General features: G+C 42.8%; 6 protein-coding genes across 8 annotated transcripts; 4 read left to right on the top strand and 2 right to left on the bottom strand.

Moving 5' to 3' along the window:
• Positions 1–441: 441 nt before the first annotated feature.
• LOC110179544 (uncharacterized) lies at positions 442–6,513 on the top strand. The gene is made up of 3 exons (XM_020947124.2): positions 442–996; positions 5,167–5,716; positions 5,825–6,513. Exons 1-3 carry the CDS (start codon positions 924–926, stop codon positions 6,084–6,086), a joined length of 885 nt encoding a protein of 294 aa, XP_020802783.2. The 5' UTR covers positions 442–923; the 3' UTR covers positions 6,087–6,513.
• Positions 6,514–7,718: 1,205 nt separating this feature from the next.
• LOC110179567 (uncharacterized) lies at positions 7,719–16,594 on the top strand. Of its 3 annotated transcripts, none has more exons than XM_086835762.1 (4): positions 7,719–8,181; positions 15,404–15,557; positions 15,615–15,806; positions 15,873–16,594. In XM_086835762.1, exons 2-4 carry the CDS (start codon positions 15,441–15,443, stop codon positions 16,467–16,469), a joined length of 906 nt encoding a protein of 301 aa, XP_086691888.1. In that variant the 5' UTR covers positions 7,719–8,181; positions 15,404–15,440; the 3' UTR covers positions 16,470–16,594. The 3 variants fall into 3 exon arrangements, with proteins under 3 accessions (XP_086691888.1, XP_020802810.1, XP_020802811.1); XM_020947151.2 differs by lacking the exon at positions 7,719–8,181 and adding an exon at positions 9,407–9,504; XM_020947152.2 differs by lacking the exon at positions 7,719–8,181 and adding an exon at positions 9,542–9,629.
• On the bottom strand, positions 10,276–17,793 carry LOC110179566 (uncharacterized). The gene is made up of 5 exons (XM_020947150.2): positions 17,653–17,793; positions 12,953–13,096; positions 12,697–12,888; positions 11,832–12,329; positions 10,276–11,760 (listed from the first exon to the last, which is right to left on the bottom strand). Exons 2-5 carry the CDS (start codon positions 13,094–13,096, stop codon positions 11,644–11,646), a joined length of 951 nt encoding a protein of 316 aa, XP_020802809.1. The 5' UTR covers positions 17,653–17,793; the 3' UTR covers positions 10,276–11,643.
• A 662-nt stretch (positions 17,794–18,455) lies between these two features.
• On the bottom strand, positions 18,456–19,951 carry Aven (Apoptosis and caspase activation inhibitor). The gene is made up of 2 exons (XM_020947096.2): positions 19,649–19,951; positions 18,456–19,583 (listed from the first exon to the last, which is right to left on the bottom strand). The coding sequence occupies exons 1-2, from the start codon at positions 19,675–19,677 to the stop codon at positions 18,683–18,685; spliced, it is 930 nt and encodes a 309-aa protein (XP_020802755.2). The 5' UTR covers positions 19,678–19,951; the 3' UTR covers positions 18,456–18,682.
• A 6-nt stretch (positions 19,952–19,957) lies between these two features.
• On the top strand, positions 19,958–22,237 carry Ns3 (nucleostemin 3). Its single transcript, XM_020946971.2, has 4 exons — positions 19,958–20,214; positions 20,283–21,573; positions 21,641–21,846; positions 21,909–22,237. Exons 1-4 carry the CDS (start codon positions 20,113–20,115, stop codon positions 22,137–22,139), a joined length of 1,830 nt encoding a protein of 609 aa, XP_020802630.2. The 5' UTR covers positions 19,958–20,112; the 3' UTR covers positions 22,140–22,237.
• A 7-nt stretch (positions 22,238–22,244) lies between these two features.
• LOC110179436 (enoyl-CoA delta isomerase 2) lies at positions 22,245–23,405 on the top strand. Its single transcript, XM_020946972.2, has one exon. The coding sequence runs from the start codon at positions 22,560–22,562 to the stop codon at positions 23,352–23,354; it is 795 nt and encodes a 264-aa protein (XP_020802631.2). The 5' UTR covers positions 22,245–22,559; the 3' UTR covers positions 23,355–23,405.
• Positions 23,406–24,009: the final 604 nt, after the last annotated feature.

Here is a 24,009-nt window from a genome sequence, read left to right as displayed (position 1 = left end):
GATCCGAGCCAGAGCTCCTTGGTCACGCGACTGTCACAGACTGGGATGAAAGTAACGAAAGCAACGAAAGCTTTGCGAGAAGGGTGACTTTTCGTGCTCAAATCAAAAATTCGAGGGTTGTTGGTCCCAACGAAAGTAACGGCCAATGGCAAGCAGGCAAGTCCTGCGAAGAGAGAGAGACAGAGCGGGCGAGTGTCCTGCTCTGCTTAACAAAATGGCTAACGGGACGACGGAAGTTGGCGAGCGAGCGGGATGGCATGAGTGTGCGTCGTCTGTGAGGCGACTGATTAAATAACGGTTAAATGGCAGCGGCCATTGCGAAAGTTTCCTTTTTTTCTAGCCTTATTTTTTGTATTTTTTGTTTGCCTCTGCCTCTGCCGACGTCAGCATGAGCGCTAAACTGTCCCGTTTACAGCAACAAATCCGCGTAATTCACTTGCTTCTCTGACTGTGTGTGTCTGTGTGTGCGTGCTGGCGGGGGTGTGTGTATGAGTGCGTGTATCCTGACGATGTTCGCTAAAAGGATTAATAAACGTTCGGCGTTTCGCATTTCAGTTGTTCATTTGACTCGGCGCTTAGCGGTTCAGTTACAGTTACAGTAACAGTTACCGTTACCATTACTTCTGCCTCCGGTGCCGTCGTTGCGCCACGTCCCGGAAAACTTGATTACTTGTAGAATCCTAAGATCCTGCCCGCCGGCGGGTAAAAATAACACACATTATTTGGCCATTAAAAAAAAAATCTTAATCAAAAACAAAGGGAAACCGAAAATTCAAAAGATTTTTGTTTATGTTAAACGAAGTGACAAGTGTAATCATAATCAAAATGTGGAAGGCGGCCTAAAGAAGTTCGCACAAATAAGAATATATATCAATCACATTTCTAATCGAAAGCGGAGACGATATATAAAATAATCAGTAACAATGCAGAGTTCAAAATCATTTTTAATAAGAGATCTTCTGGGGGATTTGATCACGCGACGACAAACAGATTCTGGTGAGTGAAAATTCTGGAAATTTCTACATTATTTCGTTTAAAATAAAAAAAAAAAATGAAATAAAAATAAAAACAGCTATTTTTCAAGCTAAAATTATAATATAATTTTTTGAGTCAATATTTATTTCTATTTTATGTGGAAAATTGTTTGTTTAACTAAAGGTTAAAATATCATAACTTTGCCAAAAACGCAATAATTTTATTTCGGAAAGCTGTCCTATGCTAGTTTTTTCAATAGTTTTTACATACTTAATAAAAAATGTAAAAACAAATTGGATTTTGGGAAATATTAATGATGTGACCCCTTATAAAATTTTGATAAAATTTGAAAATTTTTTTTTTTGTATGCTGAAGATGGCTAGATCGACTCGGCTTTTGATACTGATCAAGAATATATATGATTTATAGAGTGGGAAATGACTCCTTCATAGCGTTTTAAGCTTCTGACTAAAATAGAATACCCTTGAAGGCTATAAAAATAAGTATTAATTTATACAATTATTTTTATGTTACAATCAAAGTTTAAAAATCGCATACCTCAGCCAAAAATTCATTAAATTCACTGTGTTGCAAGCTTCTGACTAAAATGAAAATATCCTAAAAGGTACTAAAATAGGTATAAATATAGGAATTATTTTTATATGACTATTGAAGTTTCAAAATCTCATAGCTAAGCCAAAAAGGCATTAATTTTAAATCGGAAAGCTGTTCTGTGCTAGTTTTTAACTCGTTAATAAATCTGCATACCCAGTTTAAAATGTAAAAAAATGAAGATTTATGCAAATTTTAACGATGTAGCCCCTTCTTTTTTTTTCAAAAAATAGAACATTTCTGAAAAAATGTTTTTCTGCCGGATATGGCTAGAAAGATTCGCCTGTTGATATTGGTCAAGAATAAATATTAAATATATGGTCGGAAATGCCTCCTTCACTGTGTTGCAAGCTTCTGACTAAAATGAAAATATCCTAAAAGGTACTAAAATAGGTATAAATATAGGAATTATTTTTATATGACTATCGAAGTTTCAAAATCTCATAGCTAAGCCAAAAAGGCATTAATTTTAAATCGGAAAGCTGTCCTGTGCTAGTTTTTAACTCGTTAATAAATCTGCATATCATCAGTTTAAAATGTAAAAAAAATCGATTTTTTTCAATTTTTAAAAATTTTAACGATGTAACCCCTTTCCTTGTGTTCAAAAATTAAAAAAATTTGTTGTGCCGGAAATAGCTAGAAAGGGGTCGCTGTTGATGCTGATCAAGAATATATATGATTTATAGGGTCGGAAATGACTCCTTCACAAAGTTTCACACATAATACCCTTCAAGGGTAAACAAATTAGCATATTCAAAGAAAGAACTTAACCAAAATTGTTTTGATATATCCCTAAACTAGTGAAAGTTATGCTTTGCTTATGCTTGAGTGTAAATAAATAAATTATTCAATGAAATAAGTTGCCAATTCAAAGAGTTCATTTCACATAATAACGATCACATACTAAACGTCTTTGTTGGCCAATTAGCCTTCTCTTTGTTATTCCCTTTCCACCTTTGATGTTCGCTGACAATTGCCAGGCTCGCTCTCTCTTGCCTGGCTCCTTCGATTCCCCTTCCCTCTCCCTTTTTGTCCTGTGGCATTTAAATCTCACACCTCGCTCAATTATCGCAAACAAACTTTTAGCAAATGAGCGAGGGAGAGACGGCGACAGTGGCTGGCTAAGAGAGAGAGGGAGAGAGTGTGGGTGGGAATGAATGAGTTGAAACAACAAGAAAAACGGGCGCTTGGGGCTGTTATTTAATTGTGCACTGCTTGCACTGCATACACGGCAAAAAATAAACTAGCCCACATGCTAAGAAAATATTACAAGTATAAACTATTCTGAATCACATTTTAACTATAATTTATATATTATTTATTTATTTTATTTTCCCTAGAGTGAACGACTTTTTTACAGTGTGGCTGGCACTGCTTGGTTTGTAACCTGCGCTTGAGCAATTTGTCACGTACGAACACTTTAATTGTTTTTGGCCAAAGGGAACAGAAGACCGAAAACAGAAAGGGAAAGGACAGTTGAAAAGGAGATGGAATTAAAAGAGGAACCATGAATGCAAGTTCTGCAATGACAAATACACTTAAAATAATACATTTCAAAGAGGGGATTATAAAAATACATTGAAGCATATTCCCCATAGATCTCACACTTCACATCTTATGTTCTACCCATAACCCAAAGAATTACTTCTATTAAAAGTTTACAAATTATTTAAAAATAAAATCAGAAGAAAATACAATTTAACATCTTCGTTTACACATACCCGATGTATTTGTCTGAACGCTTTTCAGTTTTTATATACCAAAGCATTTGATAATACAATCTTTTTCAGTGTACAGCCTCAGGTACTTTGGCTTTGTTGGGTTTTTGGCCCATGTGTGTGCCTGTCTTCTAATTATGCATGACATTAAATAAAGTTTAACTCAACAATTACAACTATTTAGAAGCTAATTGTTGCCACCAGTTAGATGGAGAAAGTGAAACTTTTGCAGGAGTTGGCGTCGTATGAGCTAGTCCTTTAGCTTTTCCGTCAAGGATATCAGTATAGAGAAGATATTTTTTATACAGGGAAAGATTTATCTTTCCAATTAATATTTTCAAAGTAGTAACAGATCTTTATCTTTCCTCTAATTGAACACTTCACTTAGATTTGATTTGTTCTCCAATTGAGACGAAAATACGTCATTCTTAAAGCGATCTAAATTGCCGGCACATGCAAGGACAACACATCATCCTTGTCCTTCTGCGTTCTGTGTGTGTTTGTGTATGTGTGTCTCACAGTTCAAGTGCCTATTAAATGGCAATTGTGCCGCAAATTGATACGACGTGACTTTTCAAGGAAAAAGAAAGAACTCACTCGAGACGCTCCCCAGGACATCCGCACACACACATATGCATAATTGAATAACCTTTCGTATGTGCTTATATCCCATATATGACAGGACCCCTTCTGCTTTCGTCCTGTGTCTAAGCCGGTATAAATAGAATCAGAAGTCGAAACCCATTTGGGGTTAAAATACACAAATATATAAATAATTTCCGCTTGGCAAAAAAAATAACGAAAAGGAATCCTTGCTGAGCGGACACACGTGAGCGCCTGGGGCGGTCGCTCACGTCAAGTCAGTAAGGCGGCGAAGAATCGAAGATAAGTATCCAAAAGGGGGTTGCTCTCCGGATGGCATTAATGTGAGCGTTAAGTTAAGTGACACAGGGATAAAAAAAACCAAACTTGCAAATTTTTGAGAAATTGAGAAACACCTGATATTTTCCATATTTTAAAATGTTTTTCTGCAGCTTCAAATAAAGTGGTCTTAGAAGGTAGCATTTAGCTAAACCTCCTGGTTATTCGATTCATAAAGATAAACCCCTCAGAAACATTTTAAAACTATTTATATATAGACTAACATGCCATTAGATATTTTAAACTTGTGAAAATTTCACAAACAAAGGTTTGTGGACTACTTTTAAAGTGCATAATTTCATTGGCATTCTTTTCAGTTGAATTAAATAAATATAAAAATCATTTCAGTGTACTCACATACATGTAGATTCCAATGCGAAACAATTGAGCGCTCGACGACACGTGAATTTAATCAGGCAGCCCGCAGAGTCCAACTCCGATTCAAATTTCGATCCTACACCGGATCCGGATATGTGCGGCGGATATAAATAACACATTGATTGCGGCAAATTGCTGCCGCTTCTGCTGCAGCCCATTCGAGTCGCTGTCTTCCTAATGGACCAACGCCCACTTGAGGGTGCGACTTGTTGTCTGTGGCCGGCAGCGCGGTAATGAGTTTCCCCGGGTCGCTTCTTCTCAACCGGGAGTGGCTGCACGCGCTGCCAAGACCGACGGAAGCATTAACGCCACGCTGCGCCCGAAAGCAGGCAACAGTGTTTCAATGCGAGTGTCCTGGCCCAACGCAGGCATCCTTTGCCCAACTCAAGCGGTCAATCGAAGGCATTGATGGGCTCGAAACTCTTCTGATTGAGTCTCTATGCATGACCTGGGGGGTGAAATTGCCATAATTTCTCATCACACTCATTACTTTATACTTACCCAATTGGACTTGTACAAAAGCACCATGTTAATTATCAATATCTCCTCCGTTTGAATGCAGAGCTCGAGCTCTCCAATGATGACTCGGATATAGACATCGAGGACCGATCAACGCCAGACTCAACGGCTCCCGGCTGCCAGCAGGAGCTGCTGCTTGCGCACCACCACCACCGGCATCGATTCACCCACCACGACGAATCTAGCGTGGAGTCCTGCGGCTCGGCCACGCCACGGCCAGGATCGGGTTCCGGTTCTGGTGGAGCTGCCGCTGGTGTGGCCGTGGGCATGGCCTCTGGACTGAGTGCAGCGGCAGCGGCGGCAGGTGTGGCAGCTGGTCTACTTGCGGCGGCCGCCTCTGGCGGAGATGCCAATGGAAGCGGCGCAGGTGGAGGAACAGGAGGCACTGGTGGCTACGCAGAACACAAGCTGCAGCTAAGCAAGAGCGGACGCAAGCCGCGTCGACGTCGCACTGCCTTCACGCACGCCCAGCTGGCCTATTTGGAGCGCAAGTTTCGCTGCCAGAAGTACCTCAGCGTGGCCGATCGCAGCGATGTCGCCGAGACCCTCAACCTGTCCGAGACGCAGGTGAAGACCTGGTACCAGAACCGTCGGTGAGTACTCGCCATTACTCTATGAATCTAGAATTAAGATATTACGTACGATATCTCTAGAGATCACTCACGACCACTTACCTGTTTCCACCCTGTTTCAACCAACAGCACCAAGTGGAAGCGACAGAATCAACTGCGCCTCGAGCAGCTGCGGCACCAGGCGACTTTGGAGAAGGACTTTGTGGTGCAAGATGGCGGGGGCGGCGGTGGCCCCGGCGGATTGGGGTGCTGTCCCACCGGTTTAAGCAGCTCTTTCAGCGCCGCTGCCGCCGCAGCAGCGGCCGCTGGGAATCCGTGCAATTTTCTCACCTCTGCCGCAGCGGCAGCCATTTTCCGTAACGTAGGTTATGTGCACGGCTGTCCCATGTAGGAGTCGTGCCAGGAAGCAGAAACCTTATCCATGGACACCACCCGGAACCACTCCAACTCCCAGTTAATTCTCCAGTTGCCTCTGTGTACATAATATGCAAATAGGAAAAACACTTCTTGTGCAATAACCATCTGAAGATAATCGAGATCGATAACGACTGCGATGGCGATGAGGAAGATGCGATGTGGGTGACGTTGCCAACGCTAATTTACCAAACGATGTCGATGGCGATGTCATTGCCAACGTCAATGCAGTATTTACCAAGCGTACCCGATATTATTATTATAAAACATGTACTTAACGATATAATCATAAATTAGGCTTAGTTGAATTAACTGTAATATACATAAATCAATCAAACCTTTTTTTTCTTCGCACTCTATGAAGGTGTTTTTTTTTTTTTTGCCAAAATAAATATTTAATTTCACGCTCTGAGGAGTTTTCATTACGAATTAGTTCATTGAATTGTTTAATTATTAAATAACTTCTTGGCTTTTCAATCAATTCTAATCGATAATTTCGTGTTTTTCGATATCTTATTGGAAGGTTTTCGCTTTCTTTTGAAAGGCTTCCAGGCACACAAAGAAGAATACGAAAAGGACGGACATAACGGATCAGAACCGTTAAGTGCCGCTCGCCCATCTGCATTCGGTGAGCTGTAAGCCAATGCTTGAAAATCAACTTGAGCGAATCGCACAAAACGTTATCAATTTGTCGCTATATAGAAAATAACCAGCGACATATGCACCCACAAACAGAGGAATCACATGCTTCTCTGTATGTACAAAAATACATGCAAATGGATGCACAACCCACACTAGCAGCGTATTCTTTAGTAGGAATGGTGAAGAGAGAAAAAGAGAGAGACTGTGGAATGGGAAGAGGGGCAATGGACCAGCCAACCGGAAAACAAGCAACAAATCTGCCCGCAATTATAACGGACCAAAGGAGTCCAGACGGCGCATGAGCGGGGGAGTGTGCTAGAGCGGGATGGCACCAGTGCGTCAATGCAACAGAGGCCACGACAGAGGCTGTGGCATTGCCTCCATATACAGTCATTATTCGCTAATTCAAACAGTTTGCACAGTAAGAAGTGCATAAATATGTTTTAATGATTTGTTTACCCTTGCAGGGTATTCCCATTTTAGTAAGGCTAAGAGTGAGTCATCTCCGACCGTATAAAGTATAAATATTCTTGATCAGCATGAATTAAAAATTATATACATTTCAACATATTTTCATCAATTTTTATATATAGAGCTGTTTTATATTATTCTTAAATTTCGGATTACATTTAATGAAAATTGGATTACTATTTCATATAGCTGTCATAGGAACGATCGAAATATGAATAAAATTAAAAATTAAAACTATTTCAAAATATTTTCATCAAATTTGGGACGTAGCCATTTTATATTATTCTAGAATTTCGGTTTTGATTTTATCTTTCTTGTTAAGATTGAGTTTTATATTTTTAGAATATATCTCTTTATTTTATATATAGTATACGACACACAAGTTTTAAACTTTCCACTCTGTGGTAATTATATCATGAGGGCGCACTGTAGTTACAGTTACATTTTCATGCACATTTAGCTCGCTACACAAAAAGGAGGAGAAATGTTTAGCCACAAATTGAATCTGCGGTGAGTGAGTTAACAAGCGCGAGAGAGAGAGCGAGAGCGACGCGGAGCGCTCGGGCAGGCAGAGAAGGACACAGTCGATGGCAGACAGACAAAGTGAGATGATGAAATGGGGGCGGCTGCCGGAGAGTTAGTCAGTGTGGAGTAGTTTTTGAGTGGTGCGGAGCAAGCAGGACGCTAATTAAAAAGACACTTGAAGGGATCCACCGGAAACAAACGCAAAGGCAATGGAAGCAGCAGAAGTAGAAGCAGGAGCAGAAGCACAAGCTGTACAAGAGCCAACAAAATAACGGGAGCTAAAGAGAGCCATAGAAAAATGGCAAAATGGAAGGGAAGTGGAAATGGAAAACGAGTTACGGTTACCATGAAATTGTCTATGAAATGTGAGCGTAATTTAATGAATAAAACGCAGCTAAGCCCCGCACTGCCCCACCGCAGCCACTTGGAGATAGGTATGTACAATATAGATATAGAATCTGGATTCAGATTTATGTACGTTTTTCGTTCGCGTTTCGCTTTACTTTTTTTTTCTTGCATTTTTCGCATTTCCACATTCATGCGGTTCATTTGCGCAGCGCAATTGAGATCTCAATTGCATTTTTAATTGGTACATTTTACGCAGGCATCCTTTGAGCACAAAGGATCAGCGTTATCCTTTACCCCCCCTACCCCACTCTTCACCTTTTCCTCTTTCTTTTGAGCCTGGCGTCCACTTTGATTTGTATTTATTTAATGAGTTATTAATTGCATTAAGCTTTCAGCGTTTGCCAACTTTGCAATTAAAAGCAAACAAATGAAGAACTTGGCAAAAAAGAAAAAAAAAAAAAACCAAAAAACAAAGACAAAGAAAATGAAAAAGAGAAAGGGGAAAAAGAATCAACTTTAACTGGTGCATGCATCCAGGCTGAATGATATGAAACTCTAGACTCGGCAACAACAAAAAAATGCATTATACTTATCAGGGCTAGCTTTTGATTTTCGGACTTTCCTTAACAAATAGACTAAAGTATAAATTATATATATAGTGTGATTTAAAAATGACAAATCCTACGCTGGAAGCACTTGACTTCGAGGCAAGGACCCTGTAACTGAAACCGAAAGTTACTGGCAACGCATTATTTACCAATTTCGATTTAAATCTATGCCGGAGGGCAGGCTGGCATTAAGGGTGTGGGATCCGGTTTACAGATTCCTGATCCCCCAGGATCTGCCGACCGCAGGCATTAAAAAGGACTATGAGGGAGACAGGGCGACACGACTCGACACACTTGACTTCCGGTTGAAGGCCAGGGGCGACAACGAATGGCGGCACCAGGAGAGGAAGGAGATGTTTGCCATATTGTGTGAAAATTTGCGTGTTATCCTGCTGCTCCTGCTGCCGCTGCCATTGGTGGTTGCTTTCCATTCTGTGATTAAAATGAAAAAAACAGAATGCTTCGTCATTATCCGGTTGGAAAATTGTCACAAATTGTGTTTGTGCCGCGGGCCGTGCCACACTTGCTACTTGTTTGTCCTTTCGGATCAGCAGCATCCATCCATCCCGCATCCATATCAGTCATCTTTATCCCTAATTGCCGCATTGTGCCCTCGCCCACTGTGCTGGCCATCGAACCGCACCGCACCGAACCGAACCGGGTTGATAGAGCTGCCCGCATCGAGCCCGAACAGGTTGGATGTGGCGCTCTTGGGCCTAGTGAAGTCCAGGCTCCAAAGGCCGGATCGATCGATCGATTGATTAGTTGCAATCCGTTGGACAATCTGAAAACAATGGAGAAGTGAGTGGAATTAAAAGTGAATTAGATTCTTCAGTAAAACAATTTAAATCGGTTTACTTGCCTGGATAATTGTGAATTAGAGTTGAACCAAGCCCAGATATCTCTTTTGGCTGCCTAAGTAAAATGTACTAATAGTGACAAAATGTGTGGAAAGGGAAACAAAGAAGCACCTGTTTACAATTTAAATAAATTTAAGCTTGCAAACTTAAAAAGCGAAGAACGAAAAGTAACTTCGGAAAGCCGAAGTTGATGTACCCTTGCCCTTGCAATCGAATATCTATCATAACTGAGCTTTAAATATTTGAAACTTCTTAATTAATACTATATATATATGTAAAAGACAATTTTCTAAAAAATCACAGATTTAAAAAACTCATAACTCAACCAAAAAAACATTAATTTGAATTCGGAAAGCTGTTTTATGTTAGATTTTATTAGGTTAAAAAATCTGCATACTCAATTTAAGATTTAAAAAAGTTCCTTTTTTTTTGAAAAATTTGAAAATTTTTGAAAAAAATTTTTTTGTGCTACAGATGGCTAGAAAGATTTCGCTGTTGATGCTGATCAAGAATATATATGGTTTATAGGGTCGGAAATGACTCCTTCACTGCGTTTTGCACTTCTAACAAACTTTATAATACCCTGTTTTATGAACATGAATTTTTTTATTATCCAGAACTATATTAGGTTTTTATTTGATTTTGTCCTTATCTTAAAGATGCTATTCTTGGCATTTACCCCATTCTTTAATTTAGATAGAAACACATTAAATTGGTTGTACATTATTATTTATTAATCATCCGCATATTCATTACTAAAGTGAAAAGTTGTTACAGTTGTTGCCTGCCTGTATGGTCCCTGTTTATATATTTTCTTATAAACAGCGATCCGAAAATGTGTGTGTGAATATGTTAGATGTAAATTCGTGTTTTGTTGATGTTTCCATAGCGATTTTTGAATTGTATGTTTCAGTATAAATCAGATATCGGATGGGTGGTATTCCAGAGATGGGACCGTTATTATCATACAAAATCTACAAGGACCAACCAAGTAACCAAGTATCCGTATGTATGTTTACCACCAATATTAGTCGTGCTTACTAATTGGATCTCCGATAAATGATTAATGGGTCCCTTAAATCCCAAATTTGTCCCCAGCATTGCTTTGGTTTCGTTCGTTGTTCTTCGTTCTTGTTTAAATCATATTTTGCAAGTTATGGCTCCCTCAATTAGCCAAGAAAATCCGTCTTGGCATGACGGATTCTCTGAATGTTTTGTTAAATATGTATATCTAGTTCTTAATACTATATAGTGCGTCTTGGGCAGGTCGTTGTTAAATGCCGTTAAATTCTGTGTTTCATGTTCTCGATTTGTATTCTTTCAGCCCTTTCATAGAGCATTGTGTCTTCGTTCCGCCGATTGATATACTTAGTAGCAGAGCGATATGTTTTTGCCAAGTTGCCAGGTTAAATCATTACCAGCAAACCACTTTTGATTATATCTCAGTGTCTAGTGTGAGCATCCTTGTTTTGTAATAGTGTCGATGCCGTGTGGTGACGCGTATTGTCACTCGGAACGGCTTAAATCTAATATCTTATATTATAATATTCTTAATTAATAGTAGTGTTCCTCTATAAAGGCTACTAGGACTATTTGGATTTCCGCTCATTCGGTTGTTGATGTCCTTTTCCTAATACGTATTAGTATACCTTTATAAAGCCCACATTTTGTCATATTCCGTATCGGATTTTCAGTTCATTCACTTGTTGATAGATAGCCTCTTTGTCTTTCAAGACGATTTATCTACTATTCTAATGCTTAATTCGTAGTAGTGTACCTTTTATAAAGCCCACTTTTTGTCATATTCCGCAAAATATGTGGTTTCAGTTCATTTTTTTTATAGATAGCCTCTCTCTGGCTTTGAAATGTCTTCCAAGGCGATTCTTCTTTTGGTTCTTGGTGTTGTGATGAATATATAGATGTAAATCCAGACGTAAATCCTTTGAATGTGGACTCTGGTTTTGAAATTGAATCCCGTAATCATCAACGGTGGTACAAAAAAATATAAAGAACTCCAGAAAAATTTAGAAAAAATATGAAGAAGAAAAATGCCAATGGCAAAGAAATTGTTGACCTTGGCCTAATCGCTGCTCAGGTTCATGGTGGTCTCCACCATCGCTGATGCATCAAAATCTGGAATACTTTCCTCTCTGCACTTCATCAGCAGGCCGATAATGCCGTGCAAGGGTGCGCCAAACTGGAATAAAAAGATTAAGAGTTTCCAGTAAAGTAAAGTTTAAACTTTGAGTTAGTTCCCAGCCCACTCACCTTTCCACGAGATCCGCACATACTGGCAGGCAGCTCATTGGACAAATCGATGCACCAGTCGGAGAGGAAAGTGCTTTCAGCTCTCTCGAGGACGAAAAAGTGGTCCGGATAGCCAAATTTCCTCAGATCATCGTTGTCACAAGATAGCAGCAGATCGAGGACGCGTTCCATCGCCTCCAACATCACGCGCAGTGACTCCATATTCGCCTGTACGGTCTCCATGGGCAGCTCATTCTCATCTGACAGCCAGACGCTGGGCGAGGTTGGTGGCTTCTTTCGAATGGCCTCGACCAGTTCCATTGGCTCCCTGTAGCGATACATGGTTATCTCCAGAGCGGGCAGGCAATGGCCCAGTACCGTCCACAGTAGGCAGACGGCCAAGACACGGCCGCTAGGGCTTATGTCGTACAGCTTTGATGCGAGTTTGAGTAGGTTCACGTCGTTATCAACTTGATACTCTGCCAGATCCTCCAGCATCTTTTCGAGTAGCTGATGAGCCTGGAAGGAAATTATAGATGTAGTTTATATGGCAGGCGAAGGAAGGGGAATTTAGTTATATATAGAAAAGGTAATCATTCATTTCTATTAAAGTAGCAAATCTCAGAAGAACACATTCCTCAGAAGTTGAGTTATTGTTTGTTATTACTAGAGTTCTATGGAAACTATGGAATAACCCTATATAGGTAGGTTTTATATTTGATTTGTTAGGCAGAAAACCAGCATTTACATTGATCGATACATAAACATTGATTTTCTATGAACTTATTGAAAAATCTAAAGAGAAATTCATAAAAAAATTGATCAAATCTAGGATAATCTATAGGCTAATCTCTTAAGCTATCAAAAGTTAAGAACACGAACTTACCTTCATCGGGTCCAAGCAGTCAACAAACCCAATGAAGCGTCCCATCAGGCCACTGCGTTTGAAGCAGAGACCATCCGTGTTCGTCTCCTTGGTCAGGATGAGCATGCAGAGCGCAGTGAACATTGGTTGGATACGGTCCAGCTCCCAGAATTTGATGCCCCGCAGCAAAATGCGGAAATGGCGTTCCACCTGCTGTAGTTTTCAATTTGAATTTTAGATTCTAATATAGTTGGGTATACTAGGGTTGTGGCCTTACCTCGACGACGCCGCTGGAGGTGCTGAAGCGCCTCAAATGGGGCGCCAGGTTGCTGTTCATCACGAAGCTGCGCAGCTTGGCCAGGGTGCAGCCAGAAGGCCCTTGGCCAGAAGGTCCTTGGCCAGAAGGTCCCGGAGCAGACATCTGCAGAGGAGGGCAAAGAAAAGCATATGAAATTATATGTTAAGAGATGTCTAATAACTAATTTTGTAGGAATATTATCTTCAAAGTTTGTCGGTTTAAGCGTTATAAGTCAAGAAATAAGTTTAGTATTTCCTTTATGTGTTTCTAAGAACTCATGGGTTTCTCTTTTGTGTTTTTTGTTAATATTACATGAAATCAATGTCTTTTATGTGTAGAAAACAAACATTTGAAATGAAATTCAATTTACTTTCTCGGAACATACACAAAGGCAAGTGCCTATATACATATATCAAAATAATTCAAACGAACTCCTCGAATTTCGCTGTCGCGACAAATCGTCAAGGCGTCCGTCCAAGTTTCTCGGATGACAAAAAGTTGGACCTAATTGGTGGGTGGACGATATGTCCCAGCCGCTTGTTTGGGTTATCAATTTGCATACCTTATACGAATGACACACACTCCTCGGCGGCGGTGGCGCATTTGTGTAAACAACAACTTCATTAGCAAACAAAAAGGGGGCGCAGAACCGCCCCCTTCACATAATACAAATCCAAAACCCAAAATCGCACAAATCAACGCATAATGATATGAAAATCTGTTGGCTTTTGTCAAAATGCCTGGCGGCCACAAAGCCCAAAAAACGGGAAAGTGGAAAAGTGGAAATGTAAGGGGGGTGGCTTACATATTTATGTCAACAATTTGCCTTAAATTAGGCGTAAAATGCCCAGATTGGTTACAAGCAGCACAAGCGCCTCATCAGGTCCACCCCGAAAAATTAAAGGGTAGCTGTAGAGCGAGCTTCTGCTAGCCACTTGTCATCGTCGGAAGGGTATGATTGTTATTATTTGTTGCTGCCACACAGTCAGACATCCCCGGGGCGAATATGTCCTAATTGAAACTAAAACGAAGTTGTAAGCGTTTCTGTAACTGGAACAATAATCCCAACATCATCTTTATGGCTTATGGATGTTCTACTGTATTTACAAATCGCCATAAGCTAAGCAAACCCTCGCTAATTGAGCGCTTTTATCGCGGCTAATTGAAGAGCCCAGTGATTGTGCGGCATCCGAGGGGAGTTTCGGCCTTTTGCACTTGTCGTCGCCGCCGTCTTTGTGGCTTAATTTAGATCAGATCAGATTCGTATCCGTATCCGAATCCGCATCTCAAACAAAACAGATCTGATTTGCATAAGTGCCTGTGTGCCTTTCAGCCGGTGTGTTGAAGCACTGCCTGCTCGGGGGAAAAGGAAATAGAAATGCAAAGTGAGGTTATGTAAGATGCTGGCCCCCTTCTTTGTAAATACAAATATGGTGAATATGAATAATTAAAATCGGGAACAAATGCACAGTGACTTGGCTGCGAAAAGTTGTTAATCTTTTCATGCCGGCGCATAATTAAAATATGTGAATATGGAAATTTCAATGGGGAATCTCTGTGAAAAATTTCAAGCAAATGGGGCAAGCGCTCAAAAAAAAAGAAAATATTAAAAAAAAAGTAAACAGGGAGAAGGCAGAAAGAAAGAAAAGGCCAAGCGAGATAGAGAGCGAGAAGAGACACGCACACATACAAAGCCCCGTTGACAGGAACTTAACAGTTTGCGCTGCTGTTATGGCCATCCCGCTTACACCTCTTGCTCTTTTTACCAACCGTTTGTTTACGTCCCGGCGTGTGTGTGTGTGTGTGTGTGTGGGTGGGTGAGTGCAAGTAATTGCAAAATATGAATGCATAATGAGCAGATATTTCGCAAGTACGCAAGAAACTTCAAGCGGCAGTGGGGCGTGGGGCGTGGCAGGTGCAAAGGAGCAGGACGAGCAGCACCAGGAGACGGAGGCTAGATGACTTTTATGCTAAAATGCGCACATCGCGCGTGCATCTGCATTTTGCATAGCCTTTTCGAAAGCAGCGCAAGGACAAGTACACACATACACCGGCAGGCGTTTTGCACTATGAAAATCGTGAAATACAGTGAATGCTGGAAAGAAAACGATCTCCTGGATCATTAAATGAAATAATTGAAATTCGTATAGTTCGTGAATAAAGAATATTAACTTGTTTAGTTCCTGCCTCACTGAAGAATCTATATACCGAGGGAATTGAGTTTGCCTTAGGCAACACACACTGTAAATTCAGCATCTGGCCAAGCCCTCAAAGTGAGGTTGAAAACGGGACAAAATGTTTGGGGAGCACAGCTCATTAAAATGCCGTTGGCCATTTGCACACACATCTATCAAGATGTCACTAATTTGCAAGGAGATCCACGAAAGGACCTGCCATCCGACATCCCTAAATCGTCTTCCTTTTACACAGTTGGTGTCCAAATCCGTCCGGAGAAGCCCGCCCATTCATGGCCCATATGGTGCGACCCCAGGGTTTTAGCTTGGAGCAACTGCGCCTTACTTTGGGCCATTCGGCGATCCGTGAGCAGTGCTACTTCATCTATGGCACCAACAACATTCTGGAGGTAAGAGATATCTAGGAGTTATTCTACCAGTAGTTATTGTGTCCTGTCTATCCACAGATCATAGCCGGATTTGACTGTCTGCTCAGTCAGGAGGAGATCGAGTTCGGCGCAGAGCGACTGGCCGCGATCCATGTCACCGGAATGATGGTATATCTACTGCATCACGAGAATTTGGCCAGTACCCAGATGAAGAGGACTCTGTTCATGCAGCGTTGTTTCGAGTATCTGGCCTGCACCGAGGAAACCTATGTACGTTGCCGCTTAATTCTTCTCTTCCTAATTTCCCGATTCGTGATTACTCTTTCGCCCCAATAGGTCCATCACCTGTGCAGCCATATTCTCGGACTGTTGGAGGCCAGCGATTCGGAAGTGATGCTAAACCTGATCCTCTGCTTCAGAGTGGCCAGTCCCTTGAGCCTGATGGCTCGTGTGGTGGCCAACTGCCTGCTGTGGGCCATGCTGGCCCGTCTGACGGACCTGGGTCTGGACTCGCACCGCCTGCGCCCGTGCCCAGCACTGTTGCTGGTTGTCGCCATGGTCAATCCCCGCGTCTACGTGGAGTCCTATATGCATGCCCTCCATCTGGTGGTCCGCCTAATTTCCTGTCTCCTTATCGTGGGGCCTCTCGCTGGCAATGGACAGATACTCTGTCAGGAGGTTGGTGTGCCTCCGGAACTACTTGAACTCTCCAAGGAGGACTCGGCCATATTATTTCGCTGGCTTACGGCTATCGTTCAGGATTTGCGTCCCCAAATGCTCTCTGGAGATCTGGGGCACCTGGAGGAACGCCTAGTGCTTCTGGAAGCCATCTGCGAACTTATGCAGATCCTGCACGGCCACCTTATCAAGTGCTACCAAGCCAATAGTGCCCTAACCTTAAGCGGGGAATCCAATGACGGAAATCAAATTTAAGAATACACAGACATTCTTGACAGAAGGTAAATTTCTTTAGTCCTATTCGAGCATGTTTATTATAACCACACATTACAAAATAAACGAATTAACTTAAACACAATATAAGCATATTGGCAAATACATTTGTTAGCATTTTTATTTCTGTAAGTTTCGGAATTTATTTTAGTTTTGGATTTTAGTCAAAAATCGGAGTCTTTGAAGTAGTATGCTCAAATTTACGGACGCGTTACTCCGAAACATAATTAAATTAACAAAGAAATATAGTTCAAAACTACTAAAAAAAACTTATTGAAATTGTAAATAAGAGCAACAGAAATGTAAAATGGCTAGTATTATTGCAGGAATGCAACAAAGTTGAATTCTTAAACCCAAAAGAATAAACAGATGTATAAGCAGTGGTAATGCGCAAGCGTCAACGTCAACGTCATTTTTCTTTCTAGACGTTTCCAAATTTATTTTTTTTTTTGAGTTAGCAAGGAACTATAACTCAAAACTAATAAAGAACGCTTTAAAAAATTTATGCAGAAGCGAAATATATGTAAAATTGCTAGTTTTCATGCACAATTCCAACAAAGTTAAATTTCTAACCTCAAAAAGAAGAAGCAAGCACAGGTACTGCGCAGGCGTCACCGTAAAATAGGTTATGTTGTGGAAAATCATTTTTATAATAAACGAAACCAGGTCGGAAAACTCTAGAACATAGTTTTTGAGGTTATCTGCCGACTTTTCACATTTTCTGGGAAAAAAGCTTCTTCTTTAATATAGTATTCTGCAAGTTTACGCACTGTTATGTAGATTATATTTTGAATTTGTTCAAAAGAAACCAAAATACGGTTCAAAACTTGTAGGGATTATATTTATAATATGTAAACTAGCGAAGGAAAGTTGGTGTTTTAATATTAAGAACATGATTACAATAGATTTAATATTCTAACCTCAAAAGAGATTAGCACTATACACGGGAAAACGACCAAGAAATTGAGGTTAGTTGCGACCTTTATGCTTTTTATTGGAAGTACGAATTTCTAGAAAAAGCCTCAAAAAGTTGATTTCTTCTTGGTGAATGCCTACATTGAAAGTCGCGCATTTATGCTAATTTCTTAGAAATTACCGCCTTTTTTCAACACAAACTTTACACAGAAATCGGGAACTGATTTTAAAAGCACTGTATAGGACTCACCTGTGTTAATAAAATAAAGTTTTATGCCGAAAAAGAACACTACTTAAAATTTACTGAGAATTTTGAACTGCTCCGGACAACGTATGAAAACGAAATGAACTTCGATTTAGACAGGAAATGGGTCCATAGCTGCAAAACTTCAGAGGGAAGGGGCTACCAGATCGCTTAACAGTGTAACAGAGTGTAAACGAAGCCAAAATTATCGATTCTTTCTTTTTATCTCCCATTCCAATATTCCTTTGAATAAGTTTAATATCACGTGTTTTTTTTTTTTAATGTTTGAATTGAGGAATTCGCAGCAAAACTCCAGAAGAATTCAATGAATAAAGTAACCAAGCGAAATTGATCAGATTAATATTTAAAACAGTCATTTCTTGAGACAATTTATGGAGCAGACTCTGGACTCCTATCTAAAACTAGATTAAAATGACTTTAAATGCAAATATATAATCCAAACTATTTTGAAAAAGATTGAAAAAGAGACACGTTTACACTTCAAGTGTTACGCAACCGCTTGGTAATTGGGCTTTTGACTCGTTTACACTTTACCTACAAAGCTAATTTGAATAACCCACTTGCCCAATATGTTAATTTCATTGATTTCCAGGGTTGGATTGTCCATAAAAGCAATGAATGAAATAAAACATCAGTTAAATTTAAACCACACAATTCCACTGCAGATCCAGAGTGGTAATCATATAATAGATGTGTGCAAAAATAATGGTTCTTAAAGAAAACTAGGCGATGATAAACCCATCTGTTGCTGAGCGAGCACCTGGCCATTATCGGAAACACGTGTTAAGTCTGCTTTAAAGCTAAGCATATGCTTATTTTAGTGGCTTACAAATTAAATTAAATTAAATTAAAAAAAGCAATAGATGTTGATATTAAATTGTACAATTTGGGGCTATTTTTAATAGTGTTCAAGGAACCAAGTTTCGGGATTTAAAAGCTAAGCGCACTTGGTGATTTCAATTAGCTCGTGTGCGTTGTAAGCGTAACAAGTTCAGATCTCCAGATCAATCCAAGTTCACTCATCCAAGACCGAGTCTAGCCACTGCTCCACCTCGTTTTTACTGGCAGCCGATGAGGGCGTAGCCGGCTGCACCATAGGCATGGGCATAGGCATGGTTATGGGTCCAATGCCTCCGGAATTTAGATCCATTTGCGTATTAGTCATGGCCAGCAGTTCATCGAGCTCATCGGGCTCCCCGGGAGCAGCAGCAGCAGCAGTAGTAGCAGTGATTGTAGGTGTAGGGGTAGGTGCTGCCTCTTTGGTTGACTTGGCTGAGGGAGCCCGCGACTTTGCGCCACCACCATTGGCATCCTGAAGAATGCGCTGTTGGTAAACGGCATCTGCTCGCTCAGCGGCCTCCTCCTGGGCGATAATCTGCTGGAGGGTGAACATACTCGCTGAATAGTCCATGCGCTTGTAAAATGGAATCGTTTGGAGGCCTGCGTTCAGTCGGCTTAGGTTCAGGGTGAAGTAACCGCTTGCGGCCTTGGTGTTCAGCTTGGTCTGGCCCTCGGCCACGCTGTTCCACTCGCGCTCAGACCCGAAGGTGAAGTGGCCGCCGCCCAGATTGGGGAATTGCGCCAGTTGCTGGAAGTCGCCCGCCCTCAGCTGGGCACGGGCATTCTCATCAATGGGTGTACCGTCTAGGCCCAGCTGCTGATCAACGTCGTCCGTGTCACTGGGCAGTGTATTCAGCAGCTCACGGTTTCGTTGCGGTGCAAGGACGCTACGTCCAGTGCCGCCAGATTGCCAATTGCCGCGCGGTGGGAATCTTGGCTCGTCGCTGGAATCCGCCACATCGACCATGCTGCGCCGTGAGTTCGGCGGTGGTGATCCCGACGATGTGGTTGTGGACCTTCCCTTGGGCTGGTCCTTTTTGTGGTGATGATTGTACTGCTTCATATTCCTCCGCTTTCTGCAAGCACAAAATGTAGATTAATTAGCAACTTCTGGGGTTACGTTGTCCGGCAATCAACTCACTCCTTGGATCGATCGTCCTTGCCGGACATTCTGCTGCTGGGGGGTTGGGGTGGCCTGGCTTCCGGGGATGATAAAAAGCAGGTGAATTTCGCGACTTTAAATCGGTTTGTTTACACTTGGTTTGTTGTTGCTGTGCAATCAGTGTTGCCAAATGCTGGCGAGAAACGTACTTGGTTTTGTCAAATGAACAAAGACGTAAATAACTACAACAAACGAGCGATTTTAAGCAAAAGCAAAGGGTAGAAATGTTTAAATAAATTTGTAGGTTGAATTAATAAATAAAGATAGAAATTTTAAGAAAAAGCAGGCGACTTAACAACTCTGTCCGCCGGTTAGAACAGCTGCGAAAAAGCTTTAAAGTATTTTTCAACGGTGAAGTGACGGTCACACTGCCGCCTTCACACGTGTTTTTATTTTGTTAAATTCCACAATTTTATACGTATTTCGGCATCTTTAGCATCGCAATGGGAAAGAAAAACAAGGGCTCGACGCCCAATCTGGGCCGCCAGTTGATCAAGGATCGATTCGGTCACACGCCCCGCCGCAAGGTGGACAACGATACGATGGTAAGTGCGTAGAAGAGAAAGCAATAGGCAAATTGTGAATTTAACGCATATTCCCTAATCCTATCTAGCTGCACACAACCGAGCTACAGGATGGCTATGACTGGGGTCGCCTCAACCTATCGTCCGTCACGGAGGAGTCCTCGTTCCAGGCCTTTCTGCGCACTGCCGAGCTGGCCGGCACTGAGTTCCAGGCCGAGAAGCTTAACATTACGTTTGTGAATCCAAAACAGCGTGTAGGGCTGCTGAGCAAGACGCAGGAGCAGCGAATGCACCAGAAGCACGTCGAGCACCGCGACCAGTTGAAGATACCACGCCGCCCCAAATGGAGCAAGGAGACAAGCGCCGAAGAGCTGGAGCGGGCCGAGAATGAGGCCTTTCTCGACTGGCGTCGTGACCTGGCCCTACTACAGGAGGACGAGGAGATTCTAATGACGCCCTACGAGAAGAATCTGGAGTTCTGGCGCCAGCTGTGGCGCGTGGTGGAGCGTTCGGATGTCGTTGTTCAGATCGTGGACGCTCGCAATCCGCTGCTCTTCCGCAGCGTCGATTTGGAGCGCTACGTAAAGGAGGTGGACCCCAGCAAGATGAACATGATCCTGGTGAACAAGTCGGACCTGCTCACAGCGGAGCAGCGTCGCCATTGGGCGGAATACTTCGACAACGAAGGCATCCGAACGGCCTTCTATTCCGCCACTCTGGTCGAGGAGGAGCTGAAGCGGGAGGCGGAGGCGGCGCGCCATGACTCCTTTTCGGAGGTGCAGCAGCTGCGTGAGGCCGCCGAGGAGATTGCTCAGTCGCTGGACAAGGTGGAAGACACACTAGATGCTATCGAGCGAAAACTGAAGGTGGACAAAGAGGAGGAGCAACTGCCGCGTCTGCCGGGTGACAAGAACAGTTCTCGTCTGCTGTCCCGCCTTGAGCTCATTGAGTTCCTGCGCCACATCTACACTGGACAGCGACATACGGAGCAGCACGTCACTATCGGCATGGTGGGCTATCCCAATGTGGGTAAGAGCAGCACCATAAACTCACTGATGACTGTGAAGAAGGTGTCCGTATCGGCCACACCTGGCAAGACCAAGCGGTTCCAGACGCTCTTCCTGGACAAGGACATACTGCTCTGTGACTGTCCCGGCCTGGTAATGCCCAGCTTTGTTCTCACCAAGGCGGACATGTTGCTCAACGGCATTCTGCCCATCGACCAGATGCGTGACCATGTGCCCGCCGTCAATCTGCTGTGCGAGCGCATACCGCGTCACGTTCTTGAGGATAAGTATGGCATTGTGATAGCCAAGCCGCTGGAAGGCGAGGATATGGAGCGGCCACCGCACTCGGAAGAACTGCTGTTAGCTTACGGATGTGAGTACAATGTGCTTTGTTGTATCTGCCCTGTCGCTAAGCCCTTCCCTCTCTTTCTTTTTCGCAGACAATCGGGGTTTTATGACCTCCAACGGACAGCCGGATCAGGCGCGCTCGGCTCGCTATGTGCTCAAAGACTATGTCAACGGCCGGCTGCTGTATGCCATGGGTCCGCCTTCGGTGCCCCAAGCAGAGTATCACACCTTCCCCGAGCGCCAGCGCAAGGTCATCGAGGAGTCGCAACTGCCCAGTCAACAGCAGAGGGCCATGAGAGTGAGTATTACATACATCACTTGAATTCGATTTTTTTAACATTGAGATCTATCTCCCCTTAGATTGACAAGAGCACGTCCAAGGAGCTGGACAATCAGTTCTTTTCCAACAAGCCCAACCATGCCCATGTCAAGGGTCGCACCAACTTTCCGCATGTTCGCCTGGCCAATGACGGCTCACTGGTGGCCAGCACCGATCCAGCGGCGGCAGCGGCAGCCAAGCCCTGGCGTCACGTGAAGAAGGAGCGCCGCGAGAAGCTGCGCAAAAAGTTCTCCCACCTGGACGAGCACTGAATCGGGGGAGTGGCCCAACGTATTTATTCTGAAGCCAGGCACTTGTATATTATTAGCATTTAGAGATAGGTAGCTATTAAAGTACACTAAACCCAGAACAGCCCAGCTGCATATGTGCATAAAAGTGTCTTGTAAGTAGTCCAAGCAAACAGGTTTCAGATAAGCTACCAAGGCGACGGGCAAGTGTCGATAACCCCGAGCCTATAACTAGCTTGCGGTAGGCATTCTTTTCCATGACGCCTCTATTAATACGCACAGCATGGAGGCGAAACTGCGCTGTCAATTGGCATCTTGCCCGCGAACGGGCTGTGCGGAGCTGATAGCAGCGACGTGTTGCACTTTGATCGCTCGATGCTCGGCGCCTCGGCCTATGCTCACTGAGATCACTTTGGCTCTTGTCAGTCTCAATTGCCGATTCGGATGGAGGCAATGTCGACCTCCGACGCGAGCTATAGCAACTTTAGGGAGCTGGACGTTAGGCGGCGCCGCCCCGCGTTACTCCAAATAGAGTTCCAGAGACGCTGGAACCTTCGCACCATCTATGAACTGATGCGGGTCATGGACACGGCCAACGCAGACACCACTGTCCAGGTGGTGGTGCTATCCGGCGAGTTATCCGTGGGACCGCACGATCCGTTGCTGCTGGAGCAGGGAAAGGTGAAGAGGCACCGCCAGTTGCCTATGACAAAGGAAACACTAGCAGTCAGCGGCGACGATGCCGAGGATCGGTATATTCACGAAAAGTCGGCCAACTTTGTGATGCGCTCGCTGGCCAAGAAGATGCTGGCGCAGCGCAAGCTGCTGGTGGCTTTGGTCCAGGGACGATGCGTTGGCCTGGGCCTCAGCGTGTGTAGCCTGTGTGATTTGGTCTATGCCACGGAAGCCGCCGTCTTCCTGCCCGCCCTCTCGCACCTGGATCCCTGCGCCCAGGCGGGCCCCTTCTGGACGCTGCCACACATCTGCTGGCTGCTCCACCTGGGCGAGCAGGCGGACGCGAGGACCGCGCTCCATTGCGGCCTGGTGGCCAGCGTCGTGAGCGAGTCGCAGGAGTTCTGGGACCGCATGGATCAGTATTCGCGTCTGCCACCGTCCGCGCTGATGGCCACCAAGCGGCTCTTGCTGCGCCATTGGCGGCAATCCATGCTGACCGAGCTGCGACAGGAGGGCACACCGATGGCCGCGCAGGGACGACGCCTGGCCAGATCCAAGCTGTAGTGGGGAGTCTGAAGACGAATTAGTGTAATAAATATATGATATCTAGCCGCATTTTGAATTTTACCGGTCATTTAAATGAGTATTCGATTTGCCGATAGAGAGATGTTTTGATATTCGAATGAGAGCTGGCAAAAATTCGATATTTTCCACTACCGGTTTTCTCGATGTTCATACGACTAATACATCGATAGTATCGATACATCTATATTATACATTTTACATTGCAAAATTACAACTATTGTTATGATTACTGATTAATTAATAATTTAATAAGTTGTTTATACAAATGAATTGAAACGTAATTAATAAATTATTATCATTTTTTTAATATTTAATAATATTTGTATTCGCCCGCTCCCGAGAGTACTATCGACTCTTTATGCCATTATATTGAAAAATTACAACTATTATTATGTTTAACTAATAATTTAAAACGATTTTTAGTAATTAATGTGCAAATGAATTGAAGCGTAACAAATCATTTATAATCGACACATATTTTACCCATATTATATTAAATATTACAACTATTATTATGATTAATGTTCAAGTAATAATTTAATAGGTTTTTTTTTTTGAATTTAATGAGTGTACAAATGAATTGTATAGTAACAAATAATAATAATAATAACTTCTGTTAACATCCAACCGACAG

The sequence above is a fragment of the Drosophila serrata genome, unplaced genomic scaffold (genome assembly GCF_035046125.1).
Source record: "Drosophila serrata isolate PLE 108 unplaced genomic scaffold, ASM3504612v1 contig_276, whole genome shotgun sequence".
NCBI classification, from domain to species: domain Eukaryota; kingdom Metazoa; phylum Arthropoda; class Insecta; order Diptera; family Drosophilidae; genus Drosophila; species Drosophila serrata.
This window is presented reverse-complemented; position numbering and strand designations above follow the sequence as displayed.

Bases quoted from the DNA above. Each gene is read 5' to 3' on its own strand.
- LOC110179544 (XM_020947124.2), top strand. From the start codon at position 924: ATGCAGAGTTCAAAATCATTTTTAATAAGAGATCTTCTGGGGGATTTG. The intron at 997-5,166 runs GTGAGTGAAAAT...GTTTGAATGCAG, and splicing joins GCGACGACAAACAGATTCTG to AGCTCGAGCTCTCCAATGAT. The intron at 5,717-5,824 runs GTGAGTACTCGC...TTCAACCAACAG, and splicing joins ACCTGGTACCAGAACCGTCG to CACCAAGTGGAAGCGACAGA.
- LOC110179567 (XM_020947151.2), top strand. The intron at 15,558-15,614 runs GTAAGAGATATC...GTCTATCCACAG, and splicing joins GCACCAACAACATTCTGGAG to ATCATAGCCGGATTTGACTG. The intron at 15,807-15,872 runs GTACGTTGCCGC...TCGCCCCAATAG, and splicing joins CCTGCACCGAGGAAACCTAT to GTCCATCACCTGTGCAGCCA.
- LOC110179566 (XM_020947150.2), bottom strand. From the start codon at position 13,096: ATGTCTGCTCCGGGACCTTCTGGCCAAGGACCTTCTGGCCAAGGGCCT. The intron at 12,889-12,952 runs GTAAGGCCACAA...TGAAAACTACAG, and splicing joins CCTCCAGCGGCGTCGTCGAG to CAGGTGGAACGCCATTTCCG. The intron at 12,330-12,696 runs GTAAGTTCGTGT...ATTTCCTTCCAG, and splicing joins ACTGCTTGGACCCGATGAAG to GCTCATCAGCTACTCGAAAA.
- Aven (XM_020947096.2), bottom strand. From the start codon at position 19,677: ATGTCCGGCAAGGACGATCGATCCAAGGA. The intron at 19,584-19,648 runs GTGAGTTGATTG...TTGTGCTTGCAG, and splicing joins AAGGACGATCGATCCAAGGA to AAAGCGGAGGAATATGAAGC.
- Ns3 (XM_020946971.2), top strand. From the start codon at position 20,113: ATGGGAAAGAAAAACAAGGGCTCGACGCCCAATCTGGGCCGCCAGTTG. The intron at 21,574-21,640 runs GTGAGTACAATG...TCTTTTTCGCAG, and splicing joins ACTGCTGTTAGCTTACGGAT to ACAATCGGGGTTTTATGACC. The intron at 21,847-21,908 runs GTGAGTATTACA...ATCTCCCCTTAG, and splicing joins AACAGCAGAGGGCCATGAGA to ATTGACAAGAGCACGTCCAA.
- LOC110179436 (XM_020946972.2), top strand. From the start codon at position 22,560: ATGGAGGCAATGTCGACCTCCGACGCGAGCTATAGCAACTTTAGGGAG.